Source organism: Manacus vitellinus, unplaced genomic scaffold, assembly GCF_001715985.3.
Source record: "Manacus vitellinus isolate BGI_N305 unplaced genomic scaffold, ASM171598v3 scaffold_36_pilon, whole genome shotgun sequence".
NCBI lineage: Eukaryota > Metazoa > Chordata > Aves > Passeriformes > Pipridae > Manacus > Manacus vitellinus.
The window spans coordinates 7067192-7092019 of NW_021940508.1; the positions used below are offsets into that span (position 1 = coordinate 7067192).

At 49.2% G+C, this 24828-nt stretch overlaps 1 protein-coding gene across 2 annotated transcripts in view; it reads right to left on the bottom strand.

The window, feature by feature from the left end:
- CNTFR (ciliary neurotrophic factor receptor) overlaps positions 1-24828 on the bottom strand; it is a 203317-nt gene that overhangs the window by 133097 nt on the left and 45392 nt on the right. For both annotated transcript variants that reach the window (XM_029961543.1, XM_018077340.1), the window contains exon 2: positions 18577-18681. In XM_029961543.1, the coding sequence (XP_029817403.1) occupies positions 18577-18620 (44 nt within the window). In that variant the 5' untranslated portion in view covers positions 18621-18681. The remainder of the gene's footprint in view (positions 1-18576; positions 18682-24828) is intronic.

Consider the following 24828-nt stretch of genomic DNA (forward strand, 5'->3'; position numbering starts at 1 on the left):
AGCCACACAAAATCCTACTGTGATATGAGGGTACTCATAACACGTGAATCTACATCAATGATGTTTTCAGCTTAGAGAGCTCTCAAACCCTTGCCAACTGTAACTAACAATGGATGAGAATCTCAGGCAACTAATGCCTATTGAAAAAAATGTGATAAATATTCAAGTTAATCAGAAAAATAAAAAGAGAGAGAGAGAAGGACCCTGCAACATTCTAGTTGCTGCCTGCCTAAGAGCACCATCTTAAAACAACCCAACAACCAAGCCATCACGCACAGACCTGGCTATAATCACACCAGTTTCTCTTCTCAAAGCTCTTTTACAATCTTTGAGGACCCTCCAATAAACAGCACACTAAAGTGTCTGCTCAAGATGAAACAAAACAAAACATCCAAAGCCCAAGAACACAAACCCTTTGCTCAACTGCAAACCTGGCCTCAGGGAAAGAGCTGACCCACAAACCCAAAACCAAGCAGCACATGAGCTCATGGTCATCCTTTGCTCACTGCTATACCCTTAGCATGTCTTCACCTCACATCTGTGACAGTCTCCCCATTTGTCTTCTGTCCTTGACTGTATAAAAGAAGTTGACAGAAAGGGAGAAATATATCACAGTCAGTACTCTGAGCCAACACTACTGGCCACAGGTCAAATAATACCAAATACATGTATTTCCTGAGCAGGACAAGATGAGTGAAAACAGCACAAAAGGGTAAGCCAGGCCACACAGAAGAGAAATGGGCAAGAAAAAAGACCAACCAAAAATACCACAGTCTCAGAATGGGTTTCAGGAGACAACTTTGACAGTCAATACTTTATTCCTGGAATAGGTCGCCCATAGAAGATGTGGATGACCCATCCCTGGAAGAGTTGAAGGCCAGGTTGGATGGGACCTTGAGCAACCTGGTCTGCTGGAAACTATCCCTGCCCGTGGCAGGAGGTCTGGAATGAGATGATCTTTAAGATCCTTTCCAACCCAAACCATTATGCGATTCTGTGATTCCAAAGCTAGGGCTTGTTCCCTACTGGATGGGCTTTGGCTAGCTCTGCCCTGGGGCCATATATCCTTCATGACATCTGTTCAGAGCTAAAGCAACCCCAAAAGTGACCCCCGGGGAGCTTCCCAAATTTGTCCTAGGCTGCCAAGATCCCACAGTGCCATCTGTGGGATGACTCCATCCAGTTTTGACTTCCAAGGAAGTGACATGCCACCTTGGTGGTGGCAGAGTCACCTGAATATGCTTTTAACACAAAACAAAGACCAACCTCCATCCCCCAAAACATCCTCTTCTCATTCCCACCCCCCCAAAAAACCCACCACCACAAAAACACCACCCAGCCCCAGAGGGTTAGAGTCCCAATTACAGAACTGGAAACACAGTTACCCAAGAGAAAAATAAACCAATTACAAAAAAATAAAAAGCCAAAAACACAATTCCAGATTATATTTAACACTAAAATTCCTCCTTAATTGCTCCAGTGTCTCAGCCAGTTTGCAGGGGAGGAGTGGGGACTGGCAAATTAGCTCCCCCCAGGGCTGCTTCCCCCTAGGGAGCTTTCCCAATTTACATTCCCATTGTGTTCTTTAATTAGTACATTCCTATAGCTTTTCTGAGAGTCCCAACACTTCCAGGGCTGTGACAGTACTTTATAAATAATAAATTGGAGGGAGTATTCACTGTACCCTGCTTCACTCCTCCCAGCATCCCGGTCGGTGTCTGGAAGCTTTTGCGGGACCACACACAGCCTAGAGCAGCCCACCACTGCCAGCCCCAGAGGCGGCCTTTTGTGGGGACATCAATAACTTCTTTTCCATGTTTCCACCTTGCAAGACTTATTTGGAGTCCTGCTTCCTGCACAAGATTCTCCCAGGTGAAACATTTGGACTTTGTGGTATCCCTGTAATGTGGTTCCCATGTGAGTGAGAAGGACTGGGAGGAAAGCTTGAGAGGAGGTCCCTGCAGCCCTTTGGCTAGCCAGGAGCTTGCCCAGAGGCATCACTGGAACAGTCAGTCTTTGTGGTTCAGGCTCTACTCAGAGCCATCCCAAACCCAGCATCAGTGAGCACAGAGAACGCTGCTCCTCTACACGACAAGACAGGCAACACCCTCCAGTCTAAGATTTCTGGCATCCTAGGGACACATGAGCTACTTCCTTAAGGGCAATAAAAGGGGGGAAATTAATTTATTCTGCAGCACATCAGTCAGCCCGTGCCGGGAACAGGGGCCAGACAGAGCCCAGGTTACCTCTCCACTCAGGAAAGCCTCCAGTGCCTTCAGCCTCACAAAAGTTTCACCCAGATAATCCTAAAAAACAAATGGAATAAAAAGCCCAAGGTAAAGGAAAGACAACTCAGCCAAGCTATGCATCACAGCTCCAACCCAACATTTTCCCAGGTCTCATTCGAGATGATTTATGAAGGCTGACACCATCATTAACCTCTGACCATATCCCCCCTGCCTGCAGGGCATTTCGCAGCCTGCCTGGGACTGTCCAGAAGCAACGTGGGGGGACGACTGAGTTTTTATCTCCCCTGTTAACGCCATTAGGTGCTCTGAGCGAGACCCACTGGATAACCTTACCTGCAGCCACCGGGACACTGCACTTGCCCTTGCTCCCGGGATGAGCCCTGCACACGGCAGTGCCGCTCACTGCGTGCTTGCACACACGTGCAGCACTGCCTGGCACAGGCAGCAGGCACTAATAACCTGCCATTTGCAACCCCATCTGGTTCTGACACGTCCATTATTCAAAGGCATTTGGCAAAGACACTGCGCAAGTCATATGCAGAGTCCGGGTCAGTTCACAAGCTCATGAATTCCCAAACTATTCGCTGGCCGTGCTGGTAGCCAAGCTGTGAATAGGTTTCTGGCAGATTTGAAAGGAGCTAATGTTTTCTAAAAACACCTGCCCTCAGAGGCTGCAAAAGCCCACAGAATTCCATCCGCATTTAAGATGCATATACAGCCCTCCCTGAGTCTCTAATAAGATGAAAACCTGACTTGTCAGCAACTATACAGCATCCCCTATTTTTTATCAATCTCATAGGAGATCAAGTGACACCAGAGTCCCTGAGCCAGGGGTGCAAATCTCACCTCTCCTCACCCTTCCCTGCCTGCCCAGGGCTGGAAATACAGCAGAGCATGAGCAGCTCCTGGTCTCTGACCATCCCCAGTTCCTTTGCCCAGCCCCTCTCATCCCACAAAGGATGCAATTGGCTGACTGCTTCAAGCCAAGCCCAAACCCGAGAGTGATGCCCTGAGAGCACAGGTAGCAGTAGCCTTGGATGCTCCTGATCCTCCAGCTCCTGCATCAGGATAATACACTAGCTGGAGCCTGAGGGAAGACGTGAAAAAAGCACACTCAGCACCTTTATTTCCAGCCAATTCATATCATGCTTTGCTTTCCCGTGACCCACCAGCCGTGGTTTGCTGCCTCACATGTGCAAAAACACAGCAAGCTTTTCCCTCCTGCCCCATGGCTGAGGCTCCACCCTCCTCCCAGCTGCCTCATTGGTGCAAATCCCTACTGCAGTTTGCTCAACCAGTGGGCAACCCTTCCCTGCTGCAAACAGCAGCCCACCAGGCTCCCTGAGATGAGGCAGCATCACACACCCGCTTGGAGAAGAAGCGGGAGGCGCAAGCAGGGGAATATGAGACGTGATTTGCTCGGAGACAGCTCTGTGCTTTTGGCAGAACTCGAGGGCATTTGTTTTGAAGCTGTGTTTACATGCCTTTGATCAGACGTGTTTAACTTTTCTGGTGCGTGACAGCAGCAAAACAAGTTTGATACAAGGATAATGAAACACATTGTGCGCCTGTACATGTAAACGGCTATAACAGGGCTACACACATCAGTAACTCAAACTGGAGGCGGTGGGGGGGAGGGATGTGTGTGTGCAAAGACAGGGAGATGCACCATGGTGATGCTAACTAGTTAAATATATAAAAAAATAAGCACTAACTCAGCAACAACAGCTCAATCTCAGCTGTTGGACTTGGCCAGTTGGAGTCTGAACTGAGCCCAGTGCAGAAGCAAAACTGTCCACCATCACAGGGAGCTTTTCCTTAGCAGATAACAGGACATCATGGCTCAGGGCTTGCTCACAGCAGCACGTCAGGGCACCAGTATGGAGTAGCCCATGCTTTTTCCAACCTCTGAGGTTCATCAGCAACTCTCAAAGTCAAGAGCCATCTTCTAAGAAATGCAGCACAAGATTGGAGAGCAAAATGGAAAGGCAGCTTCCAGAGATGCTCCTAAAATAGCTGCTCTCCAAAATGCTACGGCACATCTGGCATGGTTACCAAGGCTGTATCTACATACATTTAGACCAACTGGATCACTAAACACCCTGTCATGATTTCAAGATTCACCAGGCAATAAGAACTCTTTCCCAGCACGATACAGAGAGGCAGAGCACTGCCTGTATCCTTACAGCACGGGAGGACAACACTGGAGCCATGAGCATTGTCGTAAACTGGGAAATGCTTCCCAGCACTGCAATGTAAACAGCCACAACTTGAACTGCTAACACAGCCACTGGCATGGTGCAAAGCCTCAGAACAGACCAGGGGCTATTCCTACAGAGCAGTTGGGATGCAATAATCCTATTTTGAGACACGGAGGAGTGTGGATGACCCAGTCTCTGCTAAAGGGCAAACCCAAGTATGTTTAATTTACCACTGCAAAATGCCAGGAGAGAGACTTTATAGTACAGTCCCATGCTGACCGTGCTTCAAGATGAGAGATGCCACCATTTCTGTGTGCTTAGGGCAGCAAATGAGCAGAGCACATTGGCACAAGAGGTTTCCTAATGGCATGCCACCTCACTATGCAACTTGTCAAGCCAACGCAGGCTTAAGCAGTGGATCTTAGTTGGCAATAGCGGGGGAAGTGAATACTCAGCTGTGATAAATATTTAACGTGCTTTTAGTCCTGAAGAAGTGTAGCACTGAGGCTATCATCCTGTAAGTGAAAACCAAGGCTGATTAATGGGGGAAGGTACTCCCATTTATGGGAGGTTAGGATCAATCCCAATTCTCAGCTATTTGTTGAATCTTTAATGCTCTTTTTCGATAGCAGAGTTCCTTGGTGAAGGGCAGCATCCTAATAAGGCTGCTTTAACGGCAGGGATGTTAAGGGGGCATAAATAAAAGACCCCTGTGAAAAATAAACAATGAGATAAAAAAATGCATTCACTGCATTTGGCTGGCTTGGAAAAAGCAGTTTTCAGGTCCCCACTCTTCTTCGAAGGATGGATTTACTTCTTTCGGATTTTTTCTGTCATCTCAGAACTGAGCCCAAGGTTATCCCCCAGGCCAAAGACAAGCTGTTGCTCTGGGAATGAGGGAACATCAGCACCAGCCCAACAGCCTGTGTCTGATCTTTCCACATCCTTCACTCCATGCTAGAAAGGTCGCCTCCCACTCCCACACCTCAGCCCTCTTCATAGACTCAGAGTTTCAACATATCATGCTCTAATTCTTCCCTCTCTGAACAAGGTGGTCTTATACCACCCTTCATCTCACCAGCCAAAATTAATTCCCTGCCTCTGTAGTTACATTAGCATCAACCACTCCCCTCTCATGCTCTCAAACCCTCGCCTTCACTTCTCCTTCTTCTAGGGGGAAAAGTAGACAGCTTGCATTTACAAGGCATTTGCCAGGGATCCCATCTCCCATCAAGAAGAGCATCCCTCTTTGCTCCTTTTGGGTCTTCCATTGCACCACCTCCCTGCATCCCCCTGCTTCCACACTTGCTTTCCCCAATAAACCCCCTTCTGATTTTCTCATCATCCAGCAGGATCAGTTTCGCAGATCCCTTCACTTGCTAGCCAACTTTCCCTTGCCAGCAAGCAACACGGAAGGAAGACCACAGACATAAGCCTTGTAAATGAAGAGCCACACAGCCTTGCCACCCTTCCCCATCTTTCCACCCTCACCTTTCCAGTTCCATTATGCCTTATGTTGTTTCTTGTCTGAAACTAAACATCAGCTCCTTCCTGGCTGTGCTGTTACCCTTGCCTGCACCTTGTGCCAGGGATGTTAAAGCCACAGAGGCATGAAAAGGAGGGGGTGAAAAGTGAGCCAGGAAAGGTGAACAGGAAGAGGCAGTGAAGAGGAGAGCACATTCACAGCAGGGGTGACCAAAGATGCCAGAGCCAAGTGCCGGTTCCCAAGCATGAGGGATGCTGGTGCATCCCTGATGAGCCACTCTGGCTCCATCAAAACATCAGCTGAAACAGATTTGGTTGTCTGAGCTGAAAGGGTGCTGGCTTCTCCCCAGCGTGACAACCAGAATGAGAAGAAAATGTCGCATCCCAGACAGGAGCCAAGAACCTCTCTGGCCCCCAAAATCCTTCATCTCCTTTCAAATTGCAAGGGAATCAACCTTCACAATCCTTTCTCTTCCTCCAGCCCCCAGGTCTGATGTGGTGGACCAAAAATACAGTCCCTTCAAAAATGAGACTGACCCAAAAGCAGCCAGAATGGCTGGACAACCTCCCTCCAGGGCTGCAAGTACTGGCAGAGTGGGAGACAGGGTCGCCCCCTCTCACAGCTGTACACACACATGCTACACACATGAGGGATCTACACATCCCTTACTACTCCCACCCCAGACTACTCCTCACTGACTGTGCACCAGGATCAATCAGCATCTCTCCCTATCCACCACTGTAAACAGGGATTATGAGTAAAGATACCAGGCTAAGTCTCTGCTGCAGATTAACCTGCCATTGTCTGCAGTGACAACACCGGTGCCAGACATCTGTCTGTGCCCTGTGGCTGTCCTCAAGCATGCTTCCCTTTGTTGCCATAAGACTTTTAAGAGAGCTGCTATGAGACAGATTTCTCTGTCCAACCTTAGCAAGCTGTCCCAGGCACTCCTTGTGCTCCTAGCAAAAAACAGCAAGGAAGCAGAAGTATTCTGTGTCCCTGCAAGATGCCAGAGACCAAAGCTGGGATGCAACCTGCTGGCATTACAGGAAAAATCAGCACCAGAGAACCAGCCACATCTTCAGGTGGAGAGCATTACTCCCGATGTCCCCGTGGGATTCTGCATACCCACTGACAAGCAGCACAGAGAGATCCACCGTGTGGCAATGCCAAGCACAGGAAGGATGCGCTCATCCCAGGGAAGGCACAACCAAGCCCTAGTCTGATGCCAAACTGCCCAGGTGCTCTGGCTTCTCGCCCTAAACCAGGATACCCTTTGGCTGAGCCACATGCTTGGGAAGATGATTCCTCTGGAAGTGTTAGAGACAGGGCTGCTTTTGTTTACAGGCTGCTGGCAATGGCACTGTGCACCCCACATCCTCCCCCAGCCAGGAGTGAGCTCCAAGAAAGGAAATTACACAAGCCAGAAGGTTTGATGGAATGAACCCATTGGGCGGCTTGAAGATAGCTATTAATGGAGAGCTTTCTCTAATTGCTTTTGTATAATCTGGGGCTGCTAGGCAGAACTGGGTAATAAATGAAATCCAATTACATTTTCTCTCAGTATTTATTTTATTAAGTAGAATTCATCAGCTGATGAAGGGCCCCTCGAGGTAATGGCTCATGACCCACTGGAAGGCACTTTTTTTAGTATTATTATTTTCCCCACTCGGGGAAGCAGATAATTCAATTCCCCAGTAAATGCAGACTGCTACCCCTGCACCGTGGGAAGAACGACAGGTCCCAGGGGTGCGGGGATCCCACAGGGACCCATGCTGTCCTCCCAGGCAGGATCCCTGCTCTGCCTGCTGGTGTCCCAATGAGCACAACAGACGATTGAACCTCAACTTCAGTGTGCCAGCTGAAATGGAGATGGATCTACAGTGTGCAGCAGGTGTGGTGTGCTCCAGAGGGGACACGGCAAGAATCAGTGTTAATCCATGGCTTCTCTCCAGGAGACTGTAGATATTGGTGGCAGTGCTGTTTCCCTAGGATGTGTCTCCTATTGCGGGTCTCAGAGTTTGGGCTCAGTTTGGGCTCAGAACTGTGACTGAACAGGCTGCGAACACTGTGAACACCAGCAGCTTGGATCCATCATGTCCAGCCCTGCACCCCCGCGCATCCACAAGGACCACCACTGCATCACTCTGTGACACATCACCTCAACCACTACTTGCTGGTGGTTTGAAACCCATTTACTGGTGGTACAGACACAGTTGCTTCCATAAATGCTGCCCAGTGAGGTGACCAAAAGCACTCGTCCCACACGGACATGCCCAGCCAAGCCTTGTGCCACCATTAGCATGGTGTTGCCAGCACGTAAGGTGTCCATGGCATTTATGGTGCTGGCACCACTGCAGGGTACCCCAGCAACCAGGCAGCGTTTGCTGAAAGCCGTAGCACTGATGGACAACAGATCCCAGGCCCTGGCACAGTGCCTTCTTTGTGGTGTGAGAGGCAGCAAAACCCAGTGTGGGTCAGGAGGGCTTGTTCCAAGTGTATCTTTACAAGCTCTAGCTCAACCCTGTGGAGCAGGGATGGCCACTGTTGCACAAGCCCCTTTCTCCTCCTCCCTCCACATCAGAAAGCATCAATGGGGCTGGGGTTTGCCAAGTAATCACAGAGTCTGGTGCACCGCTATTGCCCTTCTGGTGGAGCCCACAGCAAGGGTTCCTCCAGCATGAGCAGGCAGGATACCTCGGGGACCTTGCACTTGGCTGCTGGGCTTTTCACCATCCCTCTTCCCATTGACTGACGTTCACCCCTCACTCCCAAGCCCAGCGCCGATAGCCGCAGCTCGCCCAGCTTTCACTGCCATCTTGTCATGCAAACAATTTATCACCCGCCAGTGAGTGCTCGTTACAGACGACAGACTCCAGTGTCCATTAATTAACAGGAAATACTGAGAGAGGCATATACACACGCACAAATCTGTCTGAAAGGTTTCCTACACCATCCACCACGGATGCATCCACGTGCTGCCACAGTTAGCACAGACTCTTGGAGCCACCGCAGAGGTAGCCAACAGCAGCCAGGCTTAAATCAAGAAAAAGTAACATTACAGGGAAAAAACGCCAGCTATGGAGGTGATAGAGTAGCATGGTTTTATTCCTGAATTAGTAAGAAACTACTCAGCTTAGGGATCAAGAAAAGGATAATGATTCGAGAACAGGGGAGCAAGCAGGCCATGTCCCAGCTGCTAAGAGTTTGGAGTGAAGGTGACTCCATAGACACCTCCAAAGGGCTTGCACACTCCTTTGTTGCAGGAACAGCTAATGCTTTGCCTAACCTTGCATGGTGGAGAAGGCATTCTTAGCTGCTCTACCTCCCTTCCAAGCCTTCCAAGGGTCCAGCAGCAAACCCAGGGGTGCGAGAGCTTCCCCTCAGCAGCCTTACACATCCCAGACAACAACTGAGCAGCCCTGAATGAAGGCCTGTCAGCACTTGAGCCCTCACGCTGCTGGGCCAACTAAAAATAAATGAAGTGTAGGTTTAAGAAGTGCCATGTGTTGCTGGTCTTGATGCAGAACCCAGGCACAGAGGGTGAGGAAAAAGGGTTTCAGAGAGTAAGGAAAAGATGTTTCAGAGGAATCATCTGAAACTGGTCTGGTTTTTTGATTTGGGAATAAAACCTAAAACCAGTTGGAAAGGAGATCTAAACATCATGTAAAAATCCAGTGCTTCATCTTTTTCACAAGTGGGCTTTCACTTTCTTCTGCTGAGGCTATTTGCCAAGCACAACGCAGAAACACGACCTATTCGAGTTGATCCAAAACTGTTTTCCACCAAATAAGCCATTCTTCTGAAATCCTTTTGCCCAGCTCTGCTGCAGGAGAAGCTATCTGCTCATGGCAGACCACGATTTATGCTTAAATGAGCATTTGTGACTAACAGACAGGCTAGATTCATAGTGAAATGCATTATCAATAAATCAGTCAATCACTTCTGCCCTCAGCTCAGGGCTGAAGTCTGGAGTAACTACTCAGCACTTTGTCAACCTTTACTCCAGCAAAGTCTGGGTAAGAGACCTCAGGATTTAGCCTATTGATTGCTTACTATTGTTTGTGATGCCCTGCATGCGTTAGACATGCTCCCTTCAAGCAAGATTAAATACCTGGCTTATGGCATTGGGATTCAAGAGAAATTATCCTTTACAAGTACAGGAACAGACAACTCAAACTGCCTTGTGCAATGGTCCACTGTGGTGCAAAGGCACCTTGAACCCACTCTATCTTGCTGCCAGGGAGGATGGCACATGGAATTGGTGGCTCTCCCAAGGGCTGGTGTGGTAAGCCCCACAGTTGTAGCACATTTCTGAAAGTTATGCAATTTTGACTGTGTGTCCAGAGCCTCTGCAGCTCTCAGCTCCTCTGGGTAGTGTTTTTAGCAAGAATAGTAGAGTGACAGCTCCCCGGCAGCTTTGGGCAGCATCTCCAGCTCAAAGGCACCCTTAATACCTCTGTCAAACTAGGGCCTCTCGGTTTTTACATTTCGTTTGAAGTTAAGCTGATCTAACTTGGGTGAGTGGGCACAGACAGAGTTGCTGAACCAGGGCCCAAGCAAGTCACAGCAGAGCTGCCGCCAGCTCTTGGCTGGTGCTTGTGCCCCACACATCACCATGGATATTGAGTGTATTAATGCAGGTGGACACAAGTGACCATCTTGTCCCACCAAAGGGCAAGCCTGGGACACTTGTTTCCGCCACAACCATAAAGCAAGAAAATACAGCAAGAAAACCATTTTCATGGCAGAACACCTCTTATTAACTCTCTGAATGCTGCCTGCCCTCCTATCTCCAGCTCCTCACTCCCTCTACCAAGGAGGCAGAAAAGTTTCTGCCAGTAGCCTTCAGCCTCCAGATCCAAGCCTGATGCCCAAATAAAGCCAGAGGATGACCTGACTGTCCCTACAGCACGTAGGTAGAACGCTGAAAGCAAAACTAGGTAAATAAGACTGCAAATAACTTACTCATAGGAGTCACAATGCTCCTGGGATTTGCCTTTACTCCACTGGTGCAATGGTTGGGATGACAACAAGACCTCAGCCAGCCCAAGATGGGAGTCTGCTGATTCCCATCTCTGGGAATCTGTCTGTTCAGTATGGTTTAAGTTGCTTCAGGGTTTGTGGTGGTTTGGGCTAGGCCTTCCTTGGTGACTAGTTTGTAACCAAGGAAGGGTCCAGATTTACCCAGTATTCCCTACGATTTTTACGTAAGCCAGATTATAAGAAGAAAGGAGGAGAGGCCTTCGTCCTCTTTCCTTCCGGCGGCTTGGAGGTGCAGGTTCCCTGCTGTTGAGTCTGCCGTGTTGGGGAGCGAGGCCTGGTTGGGTCTTGTCGACCTTGGGAGACAGAGGTTGCCGGCGATCGTTCTGGAGTGACCCTCGGTTGTCCCAGGAGAGTAGTGAGATATTTCTTTGCTAACTCTTTTAGTGGATAGATATTGGGCTGCTAATTGGGATATTTATATATATAATATTTTGGGTTTGTTCCTTTTCCCTTCCCCCTTCCCTTTCCCTTATTTTTAATTGTATATAAGTGTAAATATATTTATATATCTCACTGTGGTTGTCTCTCTCTCGTTTCGGGTTTTCTTTCGGTTTTTTTCTCCCTCTTCTCCCTGAGGTTTGAGGGGGGGGGGGGGAACTCTGGTGGTAAGGTTTGGAGACTTGGCAGGGAGCCAGCTTCAAACCATATCAGGGTTTTACCCACTGCTGGTGCAGAGGTAGGCACAGGGACACCACCACCTCCCAAGAACCCCTGCCATAGGCTGAACCTTATTAGGGATGAAGGGCACTTAGAAAGAAGATAAAGTCTCACTTTCTAAGGATGCTTCTCCCTGGTGACACCACCCTGAACACAAGGAAAAAACCTTCAGCAACTAAAACCCTGCCATCTCCTCAGAAAAAGAAAAGCATCCTACAGAAGGACCTGGCAACTTTAGGAGGACAGGGGTGGGGGATGGAGAAAGTTAGAAATCCATGATTTACAGAATCCAAACCTAGACCACCAGCTGCTCTCCCAGCCCCATGGCATGCCCATGCATCGGAGATGGCATACCGATTCCCAAGTTTCACCCACACATCCCACTGTGAGGATTTCTGATGCTTGTCCCGCCTCCTTTTATTTCTGCCTGGTGCCCAACCTCCCCCTCTCCTCTGGGTACTTTTCCTGCTGCCGCTTGTTCCTGTCCTTTACAGCTCTGCTTGCTGTCACTCGCATAACCTTGCCTGTTTGGTAATTTGTGGCAATAAAGTGTCACTGTGGGGAAAAAATACAGCGTCGCAGCAGCATATAAATTTCTGATCCATAAATTGTGCTGGGCCCCACGTGCATGCCCCTCCTTTTCGATGTAAAGTGCAACAATTTAGGGCAAGAGGAAGAAAAAAGAGCCGGTAATATGTGATCTTACTGAAGGGCAGCACTGAGGTGTTCTCATCTGGGGCTGTAACAAATGCTGAGGGACTAGTGTGTGCTGTAAATTGCCCTGGAGACATCGGGCCTCGGTGGAGGCTTCCTAGAGCTATCCAGAGCTTAAAAAAGGAGGAAATAAATAAAGGGGGAAATAATAGATTAGACATTGCTAAGGGGTGCAATCAATGCTGCTGTCCCCCTCCTCTTTGAACAGCCTCACTGGTGCTGAGCACACATGACCCTGGGAGCACCATGGACATGGAAGGGATCCAGCTGTGTGCAGCTGAGCCCCTTGCTCCTCTTCCCACCTATATGTGGGATCCTGCCCATCCCCATTGCAGCTGAACAGTACATCCCCACCTCCAACCACCCTCCTAGGGCATCAGGGGGACTATGAGGAGGTAGGTCTGCACTTTTTCCCTTCCACCTGGTACAGCAGATGCCCATTTTATGCAGACGTATCCCCTGCACCAGGCTGACAATGGTTCCCCATGGCTCAGAGGCAGGACTCAGTGGGGCAGATCCTCCCTCAGACAAATGCACCTCCACATTTGTGGCCCCACGATTTCCAGCTTTACTGTGCAGAGCATCAGGCACCCACCACCACAACCCTCCAGGAGCCATGAGACTCACAGCAACCATGACACTCTCTGAAATGGTTTTAGAGGGAGTACAGGCCCTCTTACTGATGGTTATTTCTTTTAACTGGAGTACACAGCTTGCCTCCATCAGACCTCATATACTGAATTATCATCTCAGTCACACTGTAGATCAGCATCCCAGGCCAGTTGCAAAATGTCACCTCCAACACTACTGCTGCCAGTCTCCTAAGCTATGGCTCCTGTGCCAGAGCCAGCAGACCGTCTGTCTCCCATGGTCCTCAGTACAATGGGGTCTCATCCAGCATCCATCACACAAAACAGCAGGAAGACTTGCATTAAAGCCTTCTCCTGACACTGACATCTTTCTTGACATCTATGGCTCACCTGTGCAGCCCAGTAACACTCCTGTGAATATAAACAAGCAGGAGGGAAAGTGCGTTCACCAGACAGATAGCTTGGGGAAGTGTCATCACCCGTTGAAAGCCCATATGTGGTTTTGTAACAAAGGTATTTGCTTCCTGTCTTGCCCACTCATCAGAGGAATATACGAGCAAGGCTAAGCGGCACCCTGGAGACAGACTAAAACCAAGCAGAGAGCAAAGGATGCTTGGAGCACTCCGCAGGAGCCGTGCAGGCGAACACATTATGGACACCCTGGGGAGGAGAAATATCCTTTCTCCCAGGCTTGGGAATGGCACACAGCCAGAATCCATCATGCGACCATCCTGCACCTGACCAAGAGGACGTGTTAAAAAACCCAAAAGAAGTCAGGTGTTAATCATCAAAACTACCCATGGACAACTCCTTCCCTCCCGGAGCCACAATACACTGAGGCCTGAAAAGAAGCACTTATTGTGAAATCTCCATCTCACTGCTGTGGGTTGGTGCTGGGCTTGGGCATAGGAACACCCACGCTGTGCCACTGTGGGCCCTGGCAGACAGCAAGCCCCACACGAGCCAGCTGCGGGCCCAGGCAGCAAAGGAATCAACAGCAGGCTGGGCTGGGGGAGCAGAGGCACAGCCAGCAGGTCATGCAGCACTTGGACCACATCAACACACTGCTCTTAATTTTAGGAGCCCTAAGACAAGACACATGTTGATTAATTGGAGGAAATTCAGCCAGGGCCACTGAAATATTCTTAGAAGCTGTTGAGAAGACTTAGCCAAGCTCTTCAAAGCAACACATAGCAAGAGGATGAATGACAGTGGGCATAGCTGAAACAAAAGGTTCTCACGGGATGCCAGGAGAAACTTTTCCCTGCTTTTCCTAGGGTCAGAACTGAGGGAAAGTCAGCACAGCACCTTTAACAACAACACTCAAAGCTAAGCAGAATGAACCATTTATCATTCTCCCATTCCCAAATTCATGACTATTGTGACAGAGCAACATATGAAAGGAAATGAAGAGAAACTCTATCACATGAGCACAAACGCTCCTTCACACCAGGAACCGAATCTGGAGTTGCTAACCCATTTCATTCCACCCTTTTCACCATACCCTCAAAAATCACACATTTACAGAACATGTGTGTGTACAAACACTGCAAGACCTGAGCTAACTTGGCCTGAGGAACCACTCCAAACATGCAGTTTGCGTGGCTGATCCCAATTCCAATATTCTTGATAGTCTCTGATGAAGAAGGTAAATACATGACATATGATAATGTCAGTGGCCACATGTTGCTGCTTGTGAGGTTTAGAGTGAACAGTAGGAAAAATCTCTTTGCTAGGAGGGTGGCACAGCTGAGAGCCAGGTATCCCAGGAGATGGAGGATCTCCATGCTCAGGCTGTGAACCCTCATCTCAGCAGCCACACTGCTCTGATGTGACGTCTGTGGCCATTCTGCTCTGGAGCTTTGAGGTCTCTGGCGGTCTGTGCAAATGCAAGAACAAGATGAGGGATTGTTGGTCAGACTTAGTCTTGGTCACAGACTCCACAGCTACCTACGAGATCTCTCAGCTACTTCATTCTTACTGTCTAAAATCAGGTCCCTACTTGGAGGAACGACAAAGCCCACATTGAAGCACTAATGCTCTGGGCTGTGCCTGGAGGGGAACACACCTCAGCCACCAGATACAACATATTTCTTCAACCCAAACACTGCTAAGTACTCAGAAACTGCATAATCAAGTGACAGCAGAGGAGCTTTGGCAAGACATCTATCCATCTATAAATAGAGCTGTGTGTCCTTATCACAGGGCTTTGATGCGTTTGGGAAGAATATTTTTTCCCCTTCGCCACCGAGTCCCAGGCAGCACAGATAATGGGCTTGAATCGATCCAGCTCTAGTATTACTAAACTTCCTACCACCATGGCAGCATGCCAGCCTCAAATAGGACAAGAGAACATGTGTCTGCTCAGAGCCAACCACAAGGAGCAGGCAGAAAATTGCTTTTGACTTCAAAAAAAAAAAAAAAGGTGCTTTTTGCAGATTTGTTGATCAATCTACAATGTATTTTAGAGGTTTAAGAAAGTCAATAGAAACAAGATATATCATTGCTGCACAAGAAGCTGAGAAGTTGTATTTCTATTTATGCTGCTACTGGCACTTCAACCACCGGCTCAATGTCTTCTCCTGCAGCAAAGTCATGGGAAGGAGCTCCCTAACACTGCCACAGTTCACCACCCCATTGGTTTTGCCAGGACAACTTAACACTGGGGCTGGCTGGAGTCTGAAATACCTTAAATGTGTCACTACTGCACCTTGTGCTTTGCTTGCAGCAGGAGGACAGCAGGAGGACACAGGGACACAGGCAGTGGCCAGGCTGACGTCCCACAAACTGCAGTTTGTCTCCCCAGGTCTCCATCCACATGGGTTCAGCACACAAGTTAACTCAAGTCTCTTGGGATGCTCCAGGCAGTGCTGAGACAATCCCTTGGGATTTGTTGCTCAACTTGGTGCTGCTGCAAAACCACACAGGGAAGTGGCCTGCCCTCTGCAAACTCATCCCCAGGGATGTGACAAGTAGGTCCCTTGATGCAGGCACATCTGTGTTGTACCCACCATACCTCTTGCACCATCAAGGCATGGCTTGGAGAGACCTTGCACAGAACCTCTTGCAGCGCTCTGGCCCCCACAGCTCCACCACAGGGCACTACAAAGCATATTCAGGATTTTTCTTTCCCTTTTTTAGTATAGTGAGTCACATAACATGCCTTATCAAAACAGACCTAAATCATGCCTGCCTCTCCCCAGATCCCATGTAATGCATCAGCCATTAAACATGCAATTAGCTGCATTTACAAATCCGTAAGAGGCTCTCACCGGCTGTCCATCACTCACAGGCAGGACTGTTTGTATCCCTCCAGTGAAGCCTCTCCTAACGAGCCACCAGGAAGAGGATCCCACTGGAACTGGCCACATCCCCTTCCCAGCCTCCATAAGGCACAAAAAACCTTTTCCTGGCTTCCATGCTCTGCCTCAGAGGGTGAAGAATAATATGCGCATCAGGATTGGAAGGAGTTGGCTGTACACTCTTGGTCAACAGGCAAACTCCTTTTGCTGTTGGATGCCCAGCTCCAGACATCCTTCTGCTCCAGAGCCCATCCAGGTATGGGAAAACAGGTCAGGCTACAACATGGGAAGAAGAAACCAGCTAAACCAGAAACAAGGCTAAACCAGCAGAAACCAGAAAAACAAGGCTAAAACATATCCAATTGCCTGTCAGACATCCCACCTGAACCCCATCAATGGTCTCTTTGGGAGCAAACCTAGGAAAGGAAGTCAGTGATGCAGAGCAGGAACAGGCAGCTGAGGCACGAAGGCTGGCAGGAGTACCAGCCTTCTGATGCTTCTCCAACCCCCTTCCCATCTCTCTGCCAAGCTCAAGCTACTCCAACAGCATATCTTCTGAGCTGGGATTTTACTCCTCGTCTGCCACACACAAGCAGGCATCAGGGGACATATCATTCAGCAAATCCGAGGAAGAAACAAGCAGCATTAACCATTAGAATGTGTGTTTGGAGACCCCTCAAACTCTTTTTTCCCTTGCTCCCGTCTGCTTTGCTCTGGGCCACCAAATCCAATTCAGCAGCGCTCAGAGCTTGTACCAAAGCTGCGACGCATTTGTCAGATCCCTGACTAGACCCATGGCTAATTTCACAACACTAATTTATCTCACCATATTACATCGCTTTCATTTCATCCCCCCCCGGATCCCATTACCGCCAGTGTACCTTGTAGCCAGCATGTAACAGTAATTGGTATTATTAGAGATGTACCCTACTCGAGCTGCTCTATTTGCAGAGCTGCGAGGAGTCCCGTGGGTGGGCTGATCCACACCGAGGAATGGGGAGGGAAGGAGTCCTTATTCCACGCCACTCCACGGATGCCACTAACAGGCAAAGTCAAGGGCAGGGCTTTGCTGCTGTAGAGCACCTCTACATGCCCAGACCCCAGCCTATTCCAACTGTGGCTCCATCAGGTGTTGTCCACCCCTGCGGGTCCTTAACCTTGACCTTTTAATTCCAGAGGCCACATTCAGCCTTGCACACAGGGAGCATTTCTGTCCTTGCTTGTGGCTCAGGGGATAAGGGACTCTGCCAATCCAAGGTTAAAGGGGCAGCAAAACACTCCTGGGAAGCATGATGCAGGGGTAGAGAGGCAGGGGACAAGCACAGGGAAAATTCATGACACTTCATGCTATTTTGGCCAACAGTTTCTCCTCTTTGGTATAAGCTATTGCTTTCCAAGATCAATGTAACCAAAGTCATGCAGTTTTAGTGTCTAAGTGAGAGACTGCGCTAGTCAAACGGTGACAATTCCTACTTAAGATGTCCTTGCGTTTAGAGACTTGTTAAATTTTAATTCATCATTTTCATTTCTCAAGGAGAGCATCAGCAAGCACTGGCTTCCCCAGCACGGCTATGCAGGCTCTGTGTCCCCAAGAGTGGCAGCTCCATTCACAGGCCCCTTCCCTGTTCCACCAGGGTCCCTGTGGCTTGGAGAAAATGACTCCAAATCCCTCCTCAAACAGCCCTTGTGTTACCACAGCCCCATACAGAGCACATATGCAACAGGTCTCAGAGGTGAGGCAATCTCTTGACCATGGCTGGTGGTGGTGTTGGTTTCCTAAGAGGATGCAGCCCTTTTCAAGCATAGCCCGTGGAGATCCATCACATCTGTGATGCTGCAGCCTCCCAGGGCAGGAAAGCACAAAGAATATCAAGCAGACCTGAGAGCTCCAGGCTGCGAGAGGTGGCACCTCACCTCCCATCACAAAGCAGGTCTGGGTGACACTTACCTGCTCCAGAGTGGTTCAGCCACAACAGGACCTCTGCTACCCTGGTTAGACGATACAGCTCTGAGCTGCCCCAAGGGCTTTCAAGTGGGGAGAGTTCTTTATGAAGATACTGTCCATGTACAGTCCATGACATGTATTTTCCAAGCTCTTCATGCAAACCTGGCCCTCCACATTCTAAATAATCACTGTCAGCATCTGTCCTCTTCGTACAGAAGCCAAAAGGCTGCTCACACACCAGAACCAGAAGCAGCCTTTTGTCACACTTTAATAAATGCCATCCTCACCAGAAGACATGTGTCCTGCACACCCACCATACCCAGGTAGTCCAGAGCACACCAATCAAGTACAAATTGGGTGAGCAAGGTTTTTAACACACCTCTTACCTCTCCACCAGTCCAGAGTCCTTGGGGCGTCCCCAAATTCTCATAAACGTCCAGAGGATTCTTCTGACTGCTTGACCAACCCTCGCTGCTCAGATCTGGGATTTTCTTCAACAAAAGAGAAGAGACAACCTGTCAGGTTACCAGGTGGAGCTCTGCCACTGCTTTGGGTTTAGGAAACAACCAAGGGAGGGGGGCATCTGTTTCCCAGCCCTGACAGCTGGAGGTAACTGGTGCAAACATGAAGCTAGTTTAGACTAAGAGCCCTCCCACATGAGCGTCACAGTCCAGCCCCAAAGCACGCATTTGCTTAATTGTTTCGATTCAGAGACATGAAATGGGAGAGGGAAAAAAAAAAAAATCCTGCAGCTTGGGGCATCTGTGATCTTCTTTAAAGACAGACAGCAATGCTCCCCAGATGAAACAGCACAGCAACACTACACTGTCAGCCCAGCACCAAGGCATCTGCCCACCAAATCTTGCACTGCCTAAGCTCTAATCCTGAAAAGTCTCACACACATGTTAAGTGGTGCAGAGAGAGGCCACTCTGACTGAACCTGGGAGTATGAAGAGGAAAGCAGGAGTGTACGGCTTTGCAGCACGGACACCAAGAAATGGGAGAGGAGCTTTCTGTGCTACGCCTGACATGCTGCCTAGTGAGATGGAGTCTGAGGCATTAGCATAGCCAGTAGTGCCCTCCCTTACAGCAGGAAATATGCTTTTTGTGTTAGACAAATTATCAGTTGAGATCTGTGGTCATTATCCAGCTCTTGTGGCTGAGGTTGTGTTTCCCCCCCCCCCCCGCTTCTTTTTAAATGCTTTGAAGAGAAAAACAAAGTCTTACGGATCTGCATTATTAAAAATGAAAAATAAGAACCAAACTCCACTGGCAAGAGGAAGGCCTGGGAGTCACTCCTGCAGAGCTGCTTTCCCCTGTGACAGCGGCTCCAAGCCTGGAACATCACAGGCTTTAATTAGCACCCAACCCTCAGCTGATGAGTTTTGCCAAAGTCCTCCCCAGGATCGCATGCAAAGCCTAGGTAAGTCAGCACGAGGATGCTACAGAAACACAAACTACAACCCCCATCCACTCTCCACCTTGCCTACAAAACCTAAATAAATAAATACCCCCCCACACCAAACTCCACTGGATGCCTGATGGAGAAACCCTCATTTGCAAATCGCTAGGAAATAATTAAAAAGTTTGCCCAGAGCTTAAAAGGAGAGAAGTGGACTGTTTGTCATGCCGGCAGCCATGGTGTGCCGCAATTTATCATGCTTGTCAGATGTCAGCCACCAAGAAATTTAACTCCAGCTGCCCCAAGCCCAGCAGCCGCAATGCCCTATCAGTCAAGAGCTGCTCTACCAGGCACCCTGGAGCTGATGAGTGGCAAGGAGGGGAGAGGGCTCCTCCCCACCAAGCCTCCTCTGGTTCTGCAATGCCAATGCAACTCTTTTGTTATTTTTTTTATTTTTATTTTTTTAAGCCACAGATGAAGCAGGACAGAGGAGACCAGGCTACAGCAAGAGACAAGACTCGTTCATCACTACCTGCCAGGGACCTGTCTGGGCTGTAACTTCAGCTTGGCAGGGATATGAGAAGAGAGGTGGGTTTAGCACTGAATACTCTCAAGCAGAATATTCAAGGGAGGGAGTGCATTATTATGGATACAAAGCACAAAATCCTGATGCCTTTGCTCAGAACCTGCCCATATGAGAAGGACTGACAGCCCCGGCCACCTCTGTGCCTTGTGCTGATGGGACAAACCACCCCTTGCCACAGGTCCAGCAGCCCAGCTTTCCACATGGAAGTCAAAGCATGACTTGCCTTTTAGGAACTCCAGATTGAGGTCAAACAGGGTTTTGGAGGAACCTGGCATGCCCAAATCAGGTCACCAGCTGAAGGACCTGATTTGGGGCATGAGTTACGGCTGAGCCAGTACGAAGATCTGTGAGTTAGGCTTCCCCAAAAACTGCCACCTGCCTTGGTCACAGCTCAGGTGGGCTCACATAAGGAGCAAATGCTGCCAGCCACAGAGCGTGGACAAGTCCTGGATCAGATCTCTGCAGGAGGGTTTGCATCAGTGTTGAGCTCACCCTGCATCACCAGGACTTGAGGTCTCAGCAATGCTACGGTCAGGGCACTTCATCAGTGTGACACATGCTTTATAGGGCCCATCTGGGCTGCCTCCACACAAATACTCCTGCTTTGGCCATTTCTGTAGCAACAAGCTGAGTTAAGAGGAACCTGCCTGCAAAAGCACTAACTGTTTAAACGAGTCCCTGCAAAACCCTGGAGGATGCCCAGTACCCATGGCATGCTGCATGTCCCACACGATGCATCTGCACAGTACAGAGAGGGCTAACAGATAACCAAACCACTTGCAAAAAAAAACACATTCCAAAAAACACAGCATTTGCCAAAAATCTTTCTCCCCAACACAAGCCGGGGCTACACCTTTCAGAGATCCGTGAATTTTACTTGGACCAGCAGAAGGGGCCCACAGTTTCCAAGCAGCAAGGCATCCCGTGCAAGAGCTGGACACAGGTTTTGCACTCACGTGTGCTCAAAGCACCGCAGTTCCTGCTGTGGGAACCTCCCTGCACACGCTATATATAACACACCCACACAGCAGCGTGTCTCAGAGCCTCGCGACTTGGCGCAGGGAAGGTGGATTTTTGTAGCATCAGCAACAGGCAGATCCCTGATGCCTGGCTGAAAACCTTCCCCAAAACTATCAGACCGAGTTTCGCAGCACAAAGATACTAAAATTTTCTCAGCACGACAACTGCAAGAATTTTTCTGTGTTGTTTTCTTTTTTTTTTCAATTTTATTTTTAACTGTGGATAGAATAATGCCTTTTTCTCCCCCGAACTCTGTTCTGCGAGCAGCTTAAAACTCTCTTTGCTAAAATTTTCCAAAAAAATTCAGCCGGAGGCAGAGACATGTGAAGTTTCAGTCCAAATGGTTAAAGGCTGGCGTAGTTTCAAGCAACTGAAGACAGGGGCTTATAATCAGAAGTGTCAGGCAGCCTTAATTATATTATTTCCTGAAGGAAATAGTTTTCCCTGCCGAAGTCCAGGAGTTATTAAAAAAAGTTGACCTCACTGGAACCAATCAAGATGGAGACGAGAAGCCTGTGATGGATTCTTAAGGCAGGCATGTTCATGCATCTGTATTTTCAGGGGTCCGGGATTTTAGGACAGGTGTTCCCAGACAAGCCTGGCCTTGTGACAGCCAATGGCCAGGAGCCAAGATGCAAAGCCCCCTCCCATCCACCCTCGTGAAGTGCCCTGAGCAGGGGCACATAGGAGCCCCATGCACCCAAGGAGGGTGTTTCCTGTGCCCAGATCGATTGCCTCACCAATGCAAGCAAAGAAAAACAGCCAGATGCTTTGTAGCTGTCAGGAGCACACAGGCTTTTTGTCCATCTCTTCCTCTGTGTCCATAAATAAAAGTGACAGCAACTTTATTTAGGACTTCTTCCAGTTAAGAGGGGATGGAAGAAAAGTGAAAAATGAAATTGTAGCTCAGCAGAGGTGGAAGGGGAAGATCCTGGAGGCACAGCTCAGGCTCTGCCACTACTGCAGCAGCCTGGGCTGGTGGTAGCCCTCACACTCCAAAATCAGCACCTCCATATCCCCATCAGTGCTCCCTTCTCTTTTGCTTTCAGACATAGAAATCCCCATCCCACATGCCTGTGTCTGCTGCTGCCCATCAACTCCTCAGCACTGCCTGAGTGGTTCAAGTGTCTGGAGTGAGTCAGAAATGGAATAACCATGTCTTTTTTCCTCTTGAAAGAGATTTAGAAAAACCCCAAATAATCCAGAGGAGAAAGTCACCTGTTCCCTGTACATATGCAAGGCTTGTACTCATAGCATCAACAGCAGCCCTGAAATGCAGCTCAGCCCTGTGCAGCTCACCAGCATGGCTGAGCAGTGGGTGCAGCACCTCCACCAGCATCCACTACCACAGAAGGTTCTGCCTGTTTTGGCTATAACCTCCAAGTCTTTTGCAACTGAGTCAAAGAACAGGAGAGAAGATGAAGTCTGCTCTGCAAGAGGGCTGAGCACCCTTCAGACCCAGCCCCAGGCAATGCCCCCCCCCATGGGAGACCACAGCCACTGTTTGAACATCCCAGCCTGGTCTCCCCCCAGCTTCCTGCAGCATTTCCCAGCAGCACAGCACCTCCTGTATCTCAAAGGTATTGCAACACGCTGATAACACAAGCTTTGTTTCAACCTTCATCCCACTTGCACCACTGCAAGCGTGATGCCACAATCCAGTCCAGACAGGGGCTGCACCATCGTGCCAGTTCCCAGGTGCTCAGGAGCTTGACTGGAGCTAATCTGGAGTTGTGCCATGCACTTGCACACAAACACAAACACTCAGGGTAGGCGTGTAAGAAAAAGAACTCCTCCCGTCCCCCGGGAGGGGTGCCCACCCCATGCAGAAAGGATTAGTGTGGAAGTTGTGTGCAGCTCCCCAGGGGGAGAGAGGCTGCCAGTGACCTCATGGGTTTCTTCCACCGCTGCCCTCTCCGCTGCCATGAGTCAGAGATTAATGACAGGCCATTTGTCAGCACCAGTGGCATCATCACCAATCTCATTTCTGAGCAGACATCTGACCTTGCTTGCCTCCCCAAGACCTGTGTTACCGCACGGCTCCAGCAGCCTCCTGACAGCTCCCAGGGGACACAATGCAAGGCAGGGAACCAGCTGTGACACAGTCTGATCCTGAGTCAGGATGCACAGACTAACCCTTCAGCTGCGGGATGAGTGGTGAGTGCCAGCTTGTCCCACTGCCCTACCCTTCTCCCAGCTGGCACCCAAGAAAGGGTCTCCCTTTACTGAGCACTGGACTAGGTTATGGAGAAGGGAGACCTGGGCCCAAAGAGGAGGGCTCAGGCAAAGCCAACCTTGCCTGAATCTCCATAAGGAAGGGGAAAGGGAGTGAGGGACACACATGACCCTTTTCTGATGCCTGCAGCATCCTGTGTCTCAGCCTCACGCTACCTAACCAGCTGGAGGGATCAATGTGCAATTCCAGCTGTGGCACCAGAGCTTCTCCACAGTCAACCATGGCTGAATTTTAACCCATATCTCACTCAGTGAGGAGATCAGATAAAATCCAGACACAGACCCACCCGGCATTCCTAAGCAGAGCTTGTGCCCATGTCCTGTGGTGTAGATGACCTATGCCACAGCGTCCAGCACTCTTCTGCCCTAAACCAGACCATGCTGGCACTGGACAAACCTGCTATGTGACTGTCACTTGGTCACCACACACAGCTCTGGTCCTCACAGAAAGTGAGTAGACAGGCCACAAGAGGTACAGGGGAAGGGGAACAAAGCATGTTCTGCATCAGGGCACAACATGTCTTTTCAGCCCGGGAAGAGGGAGGAGGGAGGACAGCCACAGGACCTCAGGCTAGACACACTGTGTTGGCCAAACCACGAAGTTCACACAGCTCCTTATTAAAAAGCAGAAAACAAATTATTTCAAGAGGAGCAGGGAAAATTCAAGGAGAACAGGTCCTCTGACAAATGTTGGTCCTGATACAAGCTTTGCCTCAACACAACCCTCAGCCTTAGACAGCCAGATGCACCCCCACCAGGAGGGACAAGACAACCACTTACATGGATCTTCTTCTGCGCTGAGTCAAGCCAGTCCCAGTTCTCATATTTCTCATAAGAGGAACGAATTAAAATGATGTGAGACTGGGAAAAGACCCACTCAGTTAAGATGAAGAAATCAGTGCCATTAAACGTCATTAGAATAATATGCCCAGAAAGCTTCATAAAAGGAGATACCATATGATTGAATGCTCTCCAGACCCTCATTTTACACAGACCCAAAACATCAACCAAGAGCCTCTTGTAACAGCCAACTCTCACAACGATCAGAAGGTTTGAGGTTTTGTTTTGTGATGTGTTGTTTGTTTTTTTTTCCTGAGGAGCCTTTGGGTTTGCAATTGAAAGTACAATTCCTTTAGCTCCTGGGGGGGGCAGAGGGGGGAATAAAAATCATTTTTCATTAAGCTGGAGCAAATGGCATTTTTGCTTGTCAAAAATATTTGACACAACTCTGACAGACTCGACCAGACATATAAATAAAAGATTTAAATCCTTCTGCTTTCAGAGCTTAAGAAAAACCTGCTGTCAGTCTCATGCCAGTACAAGCTCTCTCCTACAGGTCACACTCCTTAGGAGCTGCCAGCACCATCCCAGCACTGATACCAGGACAGAGGGCTG